Source organism: Nelumbo lutea, chromosome 5 (genome assembly GCF_056320005.1).
Source record: "Nelumbo lutea isolate HS-2025 chromosome 5, American lotus-T2T, whole genome shotgun sequence".
NCBI lineage: Eukaryota > Viridiplantae > Streptophyta > Magnoliopsida > Proteales > Nelumbonaceae > Nelumbo > Nelumbo lutea.
In genome coordinates, this window is record NC_142688.1 from 53,770,834 (window position 1) to 53,782,333 (window position 11,500).

The 11,500-nt window shown below is 38.6% G+C and overlaps 1 protein-coding gene across 1 annotated transcript; it reads right to left on the bottom strand.

Moving 5' to 3' along the window:
* Nucleotides 1-5,082: 5,082 nt before the first annotated feature.
* On the bottom strand, nucleotides 5,083-8,696 carry LOC148852455 (patatin-like protein 2). Its single transcript, XM_088947410.1, has 6 exons — nucleotides 8,559-8,696; nucleotides 8,167-8,348; nucleotides 7,905-8,085; nucleotides 5,897-6,097; nucleotides 5,438-5,785; nucleotides 5,083-5,331 (listed from the first exon to the last, which is right to left on the bottom strand). Exons 1-6 carry the CDS (start codon nucleotides 8,694-8,696, stop codon nucleotides 5,083-5,085), a joined length of 1,299 nt encoding a protein of 432 aa, XP_088803536.1.
* Nucleotides 8,697-11,500: the final 2,804 nt, after the last annotated feature.

Consider the following 11,500-nt stretch of genomic DNA (forward strand, 5'->3'; position numbering starts at 1 on the left):
AAACAAGAAGAAGATATATTTAATTTATTTAGTATTTTTTTACTTTCCCCTTTTTATCTTTTTTTTTTAATCTAAATCAAAGACTAGCATTTCCATTAGCTCGAAAAGATGTTCCCTTCCATACTCGCAACTTTTGGATGCAGGGCCTGAACAAGAGGGTGGAAGATTGTTCCCTCACCCCTTTTCTATTGGAACACCCAACTTCGGACTTAATGGAATGGTTTGAAGAGAGAAAATTCAAACCTGCGGACTGTTGTAGAATGCTCGGGCTGGTATTCTCATTTAAGTTGAATTTAATCGTTAGAGAAAGAACATTATGCTATTTGTAGAAATCGGGAACATTCACAATCCATTCACAGTCTAGTGACATGCGGATTGCGTGGAAACTGGTTTGGCAGAGGCTTCATCACCAGCTCCGACCGCCTACTCAGATCTTAACTAACCATCTTGTAGCAGAACATCCAAAATGGAAACGCAGAAATGAAAACCTGAAGAAAATGATTACAGAACCCACCTGGTCGGATTTTGGTCTGTGCTCGTTCAATGACACAGAGGAGGGGAGATCGGTTTTGGTCCGAAACCGTATTCCTTTAATAGGACTGGGAAATTAGGACAACCATGAATTCACAGTGTTCGAAACTGAGTGAAGGATGGATATAGGCGACGGTTGTTACCATTGATTCGTTGAGAAGGTTCTTCTGTTGCTCTAATTGTATAGAATGAAACTAATGGTTGGCTTCGGTGATGGCGGTGCGGCAACGATGGTGGAACAATGACCGAATGACAATCGGTAGAGACTTGAGGGTTCGACCGTCCTAGGAAAGTACAGAGAGCCAGAGACTGGGGATTTTTTATTTCGAGACGAGAGGATTAGTAGAGAGGAGAGGAAGAAGGGTGGAGGGAGCGGCGGTCGGTGTTTATAGTGATGGAAATGCAGGAAGGATGGGCAGATGAGGAAAAATAAGGAGAAAAGAGAAAAACGATAAGAAAAAGAATAGGAGAGAGAGCTAGAGGGAATAGTCATGACCAGACTGGTTCGATGTTCGACGGCGGCCAATGAAAGCAGAGAAAGAAGAAGACGTAGAAGTAGAAGAAGAAGAGAGAGTGAGAGAATGGCTGGGAGGGGTGAGGAGAAATGGCCTAGAGAAGGTGGTTTGTCACTGCCAAGAATTGCAGCGGCGACCGAAAAAAGAAAAAAGAAAAAAAAAAAAAAGGAGGAAACGGGAAGAAGAATAAGAGGGAGGAAGAGAAAGAGAGGAGAGGGAAGGCCAGAGATGGGGGTCGGAGAAGGTTGCCGCAGATGCTGCCCGCATTCAAATGAGGGAGGAGGTGAATAGTCGATTCCACTAAATTAAAAACTTAGTTTTTCTTTTATAATGGGTTAGGGGTAGTTTTCTATTTTTTAGAAATTTAAGGGGTATTTTGATAATTTTGAGAAAATAGGTCCAACCGGGTTGAGTTGGATTTGACCATGGAGTGGGGTCATGCATGTGCGGGTTTATGAGATTGGCCGAAATGAAATCTTTTAGATGGAAGGGTAAATGAGGGTACTCTTGGCTGAAATTTCAAAGATTGGGGTTTTCGGACATTTTGAGTTGATTGGCAATGTTGAATTGGGCCAACTGGATTCGGATTGGGTAGATCTGGTAAGGGCTTGATTTGGTCAATCTGAAACATCGAAAAAGAATCTTTGTGTGATCGAGGGCCAAATAGAAGTAGTTTTGTGTGAAACTTCACAGGATAGGGATTTTGGGTAGTTTGAGATGACTGATAAGGTTAGATTGGGATAATTGGGCCTGGATCGAGCAGATCTGGAATCCAGACAATCTAGAGCCTTGAAATGGAATCTAGGTGCGATGGAGGGGTAAACAATGGTATTTTGGGCTGAAATTTTATGGGTGAGTACTTGGAGGTGTCCGAGATATGATGGTGAGGTTTGATTAGTTTTTGAGGGTCAAGATTGTAGGAATTTAGGTCAACAGGATGATCTAGAATGGAATTTGGATTTGATGGAAGGGCAAATAGGGGAATTTGGGGTTGAGATTCAAAGTTTAATGGTATGGTTTGATCGGTTTGAATGTGCTAAGATCAAGGGGATCTGGGTTCTGAGTGTTTAAACTAACAAGAGAGGTCGAAATTAAGGATGCAACTTGGGTGGGCCCAGCCTGAGCCCGAACTGGCCCAACCCGGAATTTTACATGGGCTAGGCTTGGATTTTCGGTCCTCGGGTTGGGCTCAGGCCCAAGAAGTCGGTTTTTTTTTTTGGGTCGAGCTCAGGCCTAGCCCTTAGGTAGCCCGAACTTGGCGCGAGCCCAACCCAATTATATACATTTATACATATGTGTGTGTATACATACATATTTGTATATATAGCATTTGTATATATATTTGCATAAGTACATATATATATTTATAATTTTAGAGTGGGTTCATTGACCAACCCAAGCTTGGCCCGAGCTCAATCCCAACCCGAGTGCCTCAAGTTATAGGGCTGACTGGGCTCGAGTTGGGAAAATCGGGCTTGACCTCAGGTTCGAGCCTTAAGCTCAAATTTTAGGGTCGGACCTGGGTTGACCATAACCCAACCCAACCCGCCCGACTTGCACCCTAATCGAAATGAAATCTTCATTTGATGAGGGGATAAATAAAGGAATGTTGAATTTAAATTTCATGGGTAGGTGTTCTGGAAGGTCCTATGTCTAGTGGATGTGTTTGATCTAATGGTTGAGGTGTAAGTGAGAGTTGATTGGGGCCATTGGATAGGTATTGGGTAGGTTTAACAATGGATTTGGTCGGAAAGGTCTAATCGAGAGTCTGAGGTTAATTGGGGTTCAGGCAATATTTGTGAAGCTGAATGATATCAATGTCTTGAAATATAAAAACAGAATTGTGGACACATATGGGTATCGCCTTTCAAAGGTTGATTAGTCAAAACAAGAACCAATAATAACTAGATTCAGAAAATGATATAGGCACAGAGCTAAGGAAGTAGCTATTTCCATTTCCTATAGATCCTACACACACAGGTAACATTATCCAGTTAATATGCTTTCAATATGCTTTTGTATCTAGTTCCAAACATAGGTTTCATTTCCTAAAACTATTATCATGTAAAATTAATTAAACTTCTAACATATACAGATTTTATAGTATAATTTATTGCCACTTGCTCCTCATACTAAGGCTACAAAGACTATTCACACCATCAAAAACTTTATCTTTCATGGGATAGCATGATAAAGGGAGAATTAAGGATTGGGTATTAAGGCATCTTGCTGGCTCTCCAACATGGAAAACCTTTGACAGTATTCATCCACCATTTGCTATAGATACACATAATGTTAAAATTAGGTTGGCAACTGATAGATTTAGTCCATTTGGAATAATGACTTTTACTTGAATCACATGGCCTATTGTATAACGATACATAATTTTCCCCTATGTATATACATGAAGCAATCTTATATGATGATGCCATGCTTATTCTTGGACGTCATGCACCAGGAAATGAATTTGATGTATTCTTACAACCCTTAACAAATGAATTGCTTGAACTCTGCATGGAGCATGACATACACAAGTATGATGGACTACGTGTAGTTGTTCGATCTTTGGGGTATCAATGATTTTCCTACCTAAGCAAACTTCTAAGGATGGAACACCAAAGGAAAATTGTCATGCCCCTTCATTTAATGAAGATACCTATTCATTAAAATTAAAGCATAACCACAAAGTTTGTTATATGGAGCATCATCAATTTTTTTATGAACGTCATAAATTTCGAAGTGATAAAACATCATTTGATAGGAATAAAGAGTAGAGGATTGCACCTATATATGAAAAAGGATGAAGTTGTTAATGGGAGGAACAGAAAGAAGTGATACCTCAAATGATAAATTAAATTAAAAGAAGAGAAGCCCCCGTAGGCAAAATGATGAAATTGTAGGTGAGAGGAAAAGAAAGAGAAAGAAGAGAAACACTACTAACAAAATGATGAAAATGTTGGTGAGAAGAATGGAAAGAAGAATTATACCTCCAATGAGAAATTGAATTCAAAGAAGAAAAAACATACTCTTTGACTTGCCATATTGGCAATGCTTGTTGTTACATTACAATCTACATTGATACACATAGAGAAAAATGTATTTGATAATTTATTAGGAATGCTTTTGAATATTGGGGGAAAGACAAAGGATAATTTGAGATATTGTCTTCATTTACGACGCTTGAGTATAAAGAAAGCATTTCATCTAGTGTCTGATTATTGCCTTAGCCCAGCTTATTTGCCCTTAGCTTATAATACAACGAATAGAAAGGTTTGCAAGGGTTTGGAGAATGTAGAAGTCACGGATGGATATATCTAATATTTCACAAATAATAAAAGTGAAAAAGCATAAACTCATTGGATTAAAGAGTTGCTTGAGAGAAACTACTAGGAGTTTCTAGGCTTTTCAACAAATATTTCTTATAGGCTCTAGAAGTGGGGCCCACCTCACAAAGCCAAAATTCATTATGGGAAACTCTTCCAAAACAGGCATTAAGCCCAGATCTGCTGTCTTTGAGCAGAAAATTAAAGTGACTTGTCATTGATTTTTTTTTTTTTTTTTGATAAGAGCGGCTTATCATTGAACTGGGTGACTTCTCCAAAGCAGCAGCTTAGTGAAAGTAGTTTGAACCAAAGCTTGAGCCCATACAAACGGGCCCTAACCTGAGAAGCCAAAAGCCAACTAGCAGCTTTCCATATTTTAATGAAGACCAATTAAATAAATATAAAAGAGAAATAATTATTAGACAAATTCTTCCTAAAAGACCGACCAAGCCATGAACCATAACACCACATTCTTCATTTGAGGAATCAAGATATTTCCTTAAATTCATAGGTGAGATATGCAAATACATTCATAAACAAACGAGAAATGAAAACAAGAAACAACAAAATATACACAAAGATTACTCAATCTATTGGCTGGTAGTGCAGTGAAATTAATCCAAGGCTGGCTGTATCCTTAGCCATCAACCCGTTCTCCACGTTTTTTCCGGTTTTCTAAAAGTACTTTTGCAAACCTGTAAGTGTAAAGAACATCAATAAGCAAATCTGTAATATATGTATTGTGGTAGATTTCTGAAGCAATTATAGGTTTCAAGTTCATACTTCTCAAGTGCTTCGCCATTAGTATACTGTCTTATTTCCTCCAGCTGACCAGTTAGCAAATTCACCCTCGAGACTTTTTCTCCCAGCAACTTTTCACCAACCCTAACAAGTCCCATCAAGTTTTTATGGGTCGCGATGTCAGCAGAAGATAAATCTCCCACTAATTCCTCACTCCTAGGCTGTTTTGTTTTGATTCAGGATCGACCATTATCAGTTTTTCATTGTGGAAGAAAAAAAAGAGTTCAAGTGGAGTAATTCAAAAAGACTAGAAGAATTAATGTATACCTGAATTCGGAGATAGTTGTATTCAACATTAAGAGCTTCAAGAATGTTTGCAAGTTGGACATCCACCATGTCTGCACTGGCTTGAGTAAATACATCTACTAGTGGAATTGATTTACGCTTGAATAACCAAGAAAATCCTCCCCATTCAAATGGATTATCAGCACTGTATTTCGCCTCACTCGTTCCTGACCCAGTCCCCAGAGAAATAACTAAAACTCCCCCATTGTCTCTTGGTTCTGAATCCTGATCAGTTTCCTCATTTGAACCCGAAGAACCTCTATTATTTTGACCCACAGGACGCAAAATATGTGGATATCTCTTGACAACCTCGCTCAAGGTAACCATAACCTGAAACAATTAATTGCCACCATTGTTAGTCAGTTTAGATGTTTATACTCTTTATAGTCAAGACACACCACTATTTAAGATCTCAGAGGATGGATGCATGGAGATTCATACTGGGTTGTTAGCAGCTACACCACCATCGACGAGGTGAAATTCCGTTTTCCCTTGCCTTTCGGAATCTTTATTAGGTTCAGAGTCATTGACAGAGAAATGATGGGGAGGCAGAAAGACTGGTGCAGCGGAGGTGGCAATACAGATATCCTTGAGTTTAACATTCAAGTTTGGGGTTTCCTTCAACTTATTCTCTCTCTGAAACTGCACAATGAAAACATCAAGCATAATGAAAATCCGACTGCTATTGTTTCTGCGTCAATGCAAGATCTCATGTTACCTAATTAATCCTCTCATAATGATTTGGAATTTGGATTATTACTGAATGACACTTGTATTCAACAACTAATATTTATCCACTCTGTGATCTCCAGCACATCTGATTGGTTCAAATTAGAGCTGGGATTTGGGCCAGCCCAATCGACTCCAACCCGACCCAGTCCAAGGTTTTATATAGGCCGGGCTTGAGTTTTCGGGCTCTATGATGGGCCAGGGCCAGAAAAAATCAGGTTTGGGTTAATTCATATGATATACACCTATGACGATTTGTATATTACATGTTTTTTATCAGACATATTTTCGATATACATCGTGGAGTATATATTAGTCATTTACTATATGTTTATGATTAGCCTAAATGCTATCCCATGCACAATAGCACAAACATGTACAAATGCAACCATGTAATTCATTTTTATTTGTATTAATTTTTTTTTGTTATATATACACATATATACATAAATCATGCATACATAGATTTATTGATGGCATTTGTGCATATTTTCAATCCATTTCACTTGTAGCTAAATTAGGCAATTAACTTAAAGTTCCATTTGGCAAATGTTTTTGAGATCTTTTCGTAGTTTTGACAGTCTATAGACGTATTGAATTTTTGACATAAGATCTGGGCTGTTTGAAGATCGTTTGACAGGTAAGCATCTTTTCGTGCGTCATTTCGGGTCTTTCTGCGTGAGATTAAAACACAGAAGATGTGGGAAGCTTCATTTAGAGCTTTCCGCATCTTTTCGGCGCCCTATCTTTTGGCGATGAAATCTTCCACGTGCCTAATGGGAATATACCAATTTTTGGTCTTCCCAATTTGTAAACAGCTGAAAGATTACACAGAAAGATGCACCAAATGGGGCCTCAATAAATAGTACCTACAAAAACATATTAAAAAAATTTTTCAAACCTGATTAAGTCATCTAGGCCCAATGAAACCGACCTGAGCCAGCCGGTAAACTTGGGACCCAACTGGAGGTCTAATATTAGTCTTGGTTATGGGCCAACCAATATTCCGTCCAAGCTGCACCCTTGTTTCAAGCAGAAACAGTGGGCCATTTTGGTCATTATACTTGCAGATGTTATATTACTAAAATACCCTCATCATGTCACGTGTAGCGCCCAGAGTGTATTGTGACGTTATGTAGATAACAAAAAACATGGTTTTTAAAAACGAACAGAGATCAAATCGGTCAGAGGTCTGGTTATTGGTTCGAACGATCCGATAGTTCGACCCGAACAGGGCCCTTTTTGATAAAAAATAAAAATATTTAAAAAATTAAAAAATTAGAAAATGGTCAAAATCGTTCGAACAATTAACCGGCCGGTTCAACGATTTACTGACCAAAATCAACGGTTTTGGGGAAAAAAGTGGATTTGGAGGAAAACGAGTGACCGGTTCCCGATTTTTTTAGTTCGACCATCCGGTCTTGTCCGGTTTTGAAAACAATGACAAAAAGCAATGAAACTAGTTAACAAACGTAGGAAATGTTATTTTATTACTAAAATAAAAGAATGTTTTTAAATTTTAGCTTAATAAAAAACTAACTCCATCTCCCTATTTTTTGTTTTTAAATTTATTAGACAATACAAAACTCAGGAATAATGCTAATTAAGATGGAGAGAGAGAATATTCCCGCACTGTTATAATCCGTCATTTAATAGTTTGACTTGGAATTGATACCACGTGGCCCAACTGGTATATATATAAGAGAGAGAGAGAAATAACCTGAAAGCTAGTGAAAATGGTTGGTTGGAGGATTTTGATATCAAAAGTTGGAATAACCACATTCGTCAATGTCTGCCCCAGCATTATTTCTCCAAGATTATCCTCAATAATTCGGTGGAGATACTTGCCATCGTACATAGGGCCAAACATTGCTCTGATATACTTTACAAAATTAAAGGGCCTTGTATGTTGCATAAAACAATAGACATTAGAAGAAGATGAATAATAATAATAATAATAATAATAATAATAATAATAATACCAGAATTGTGGGAAGATTTTGGGGCTATTTTTCAAGTAGAAGTCCTTGATTTCTTTAGCAGGGAGTTTAGGGCGTTTCTCTTTATCTGGTGCCGTTAACATTGCACAAATCAGACCACCTGTGCTTGTTCCAGCAATCACGTCAAAATAGTCTGCGATTCTCGCATCTTTTCCATCTACTTCCTGCACCAATTGGAGAGAAAACAATATAATCTTATTACCAAAGTTTTTAAAATCGATTCGGAGAACGAATCAGTTAGGGGTCCAGTTTCCGGGTCAAACGGTCTGACAGTTTAAACCGAATAATCTGCCCATTTTAATAAAAATAAATAAATAAACGATCAAAATCATTCTAAAAACAACCCTTAACACCTGTATGTGCGTTTCATGTACCTGTAATCTCTCTTCCAAGAACTTGAGAATAACAGCAGGGATGATTCCTCTTATACCACCTCCATCTATGCTAAGAACTGTAATTAGATCTCCGTCTTTGGGGGGCTTTAGGGGTGCACGGTGGTTTAAAGCAGCCATGAGAAACTTAGCTGTAAGAACCAAAAACTAAACATATGTAATAGAATGTTGCAGAGGTATCTGCAGAAAGCTTATGCTGAGCTTTCAGCAAAAGTTAAAGCTTCCAATTATCAGAAAAAACTGTCTTATTGATCACCTCAAGAATCATTATTTATAGGCTTTTCATGGAAGTAGTGGACGCGTTCCTTGAATTTGTTTAAATGCAAGTTGTGTTTTAGTCGTTTTATGGGAGTACTTCATCATTAATTAAGTTACATTACGTAACATTGATAGAGCGTTGACATTGAGGACTTGAATATCCAGAACCCTAATGGCGGCGACAGTCCCGGCCACGAGTAATAATTCAACCAATGTGCCTTTCCTGGATACAATCTACGTAGTTATCACTCTTCTGTTCAAACAATCAAACAACAAAAGAATTGAAAACTAGACAATATGCTCACTGGAGAAAGATTTTGTTAAGGTATCGTTCGTTTTTGGGTAAATAATTTTTTCGGGTAAACATAATTAGTTGGATAAGGTTTTTTTGGAAAACATTTATCCGGGTAAGTATATTTATCCATGTTTTTTTGTCTCTCATGTAAATAAGGTATTGACTATTTTAGTTATAGAAATCTATTATTAAAATGGCATTTATGTCCCATTCAAGTGTTGGCAACTTTCCCCTATGTGAAAAAATTATTTATCCACTTAGGAAATGGGTATCACTTTCCTGAATAAGTGCTACTCACGAAAATGAATTTTTCATGGTCCCTACATAAACTTGAAAAAAGAACATGAGATTCTTGGTCAATAAGAACCAAAATCCCATTAACCAATTTTCCCCTTTCTCAAAATCTAAAAAAAGAAAAAACCCCTAAATGTATTATTCATGGATGGGGGGATGAATATTCCCGCACTGTTATAATCCGTCATTTAATAATATATAACATCAAGAATTACTCGTTTGGATAATCAAGTCTCTTGCTTCTCAGCTTTCCGCTGTGAAAAACAAAATTGAACCTGAAAGTGTTTGATAACAGCTGCTTTCTTATAAGCTTAAGTACTTTTAAGGCCCATGCATAAAACCTCTAATTAGGGTTTTGTGCTTTTGGTTTTTGGAATTCATCTATTTAATACTCTATACAAGTACCCAATTAAATTGCATGGTTGAATTTCTTCTTTTTTTTTTTTGCATTGTTTGATTGAACCTTAATTCAATATATTAATGTAGTTTAATTCAATATAAGTAGCTAGCTATGAAATATGAATTGCAACTCCCCTGGACACTTTTCCGTAGTCGGATGTAAATGAGAATATGAGATCTAGCTTGACCAAATTATCATTAAGAATTAAGACTCCCGCTAAGGTAATTAATGGCTCCATTAAAGCTTACATTTTGAAAAGACTTATTACCTTACTAGCTACTTTATTGACATTTGGACGCTCTCTATTTCTTACAACACTTGAATGTACAGTAAGGGTGCCGTCTCTCTCATGCAAGAAACAATTTGACGTGGCAGCCAGAGTAATGCCGGATCTCCTGCACCGGAATTACTGCACTTGCACTCATTTTGAAAAATCCAAAATCCTAGAATTGAGAAAGAAAAAAAGACTGCCCAGACGACATATAACAACGTGTTGGGGTCTCAGTGACGAGAAACTGTTATCCTGAATCTCCTGATTCATTGTTCCAACTAAAAGCTAAGATTTATGTAAAGAACATCAACCAAAGTAAAGAACAATCGAAGATGTTCTGTTAACTGAATTGCAGGATGTAGTGATGGTGTAGTGGCTTTAATTTGAGGCCAAGGCAACGCTTCGGACGACGATGGCAGAGAAGAAAGCTATATAGGGAAGTAGAGATGGTGTCACCACCATGAGAGCTACTGGCGGTGGTACGCCTCCCGTTGGCCTAAAGCAGTGGCCCAGAGAGACCGAAATAGTTCACCGATGGGCACCCTCTCCCTGATTCTGGTGCAGGTGATTGTAGGAGATGCCATTGGGATAGCAGTCGAATTTTAAAATCCAAATCATCTCGTTCATCTAGTCTCTAATGAGAGGCAACAATTCCGAAAATCAAACCTCGATTTCGGATGTAGATCAGGTTCAAGATACGGGTTCTATCCCTTTCCATTGCAACCTAGCTAGATAGGTCAAAAGTTGGGATGAGGTATAAGTATAGCAGTAAAGTGAGCCAAGCCGCTCGCAGATTGCAACAGCGCAGCACGACACGGGTTGTTCCAAGCATGGTGCGGTCATTGTAGTTGTTCGGGTGATGGCTGAGTTGGTCCTGGGAGACACGTGGCCGCTCAGTCATCGTTCGGTCATCCCGGCCACGTCGGTATAGTTTGACCAACTCTGTCACGTATACTGACTCCACAGCCTCGACCGGGCTACGCTATTACCATGGCCCCCTGTCTTATCCTCTCAGCCACGTCAGCAACATGTCACGCGAATGAGCACAACTACGGATAAGAGGAAAGAGGATGACAACTCTGCAGGGGAATAGGACTCTATCCCAAGGGCCTCAGTGGGGGAACCACCTCCAGACGAGCTTGCGATTATGAGGCAGCCCAGTTCTGCCACTGCTGGTTCTCCTTCATCTAGCAGACAATCTCCTCCTCATTTTCCATTTCCACACCTGCACCGTGGAATCGCAACAGTAAAAACGAGATAAAAAAAAAAACAAAGAGAGAGAGAGAGAGAGGAGGAGAAAGGGGATTTGACAAGTAAACCGAAGCAACAAAAAGAACAAACCAGCCACCTTGTTCATCAACCCGACAAGCATCAACATCTCAGAGCAAGTGTACACCATCACGTCT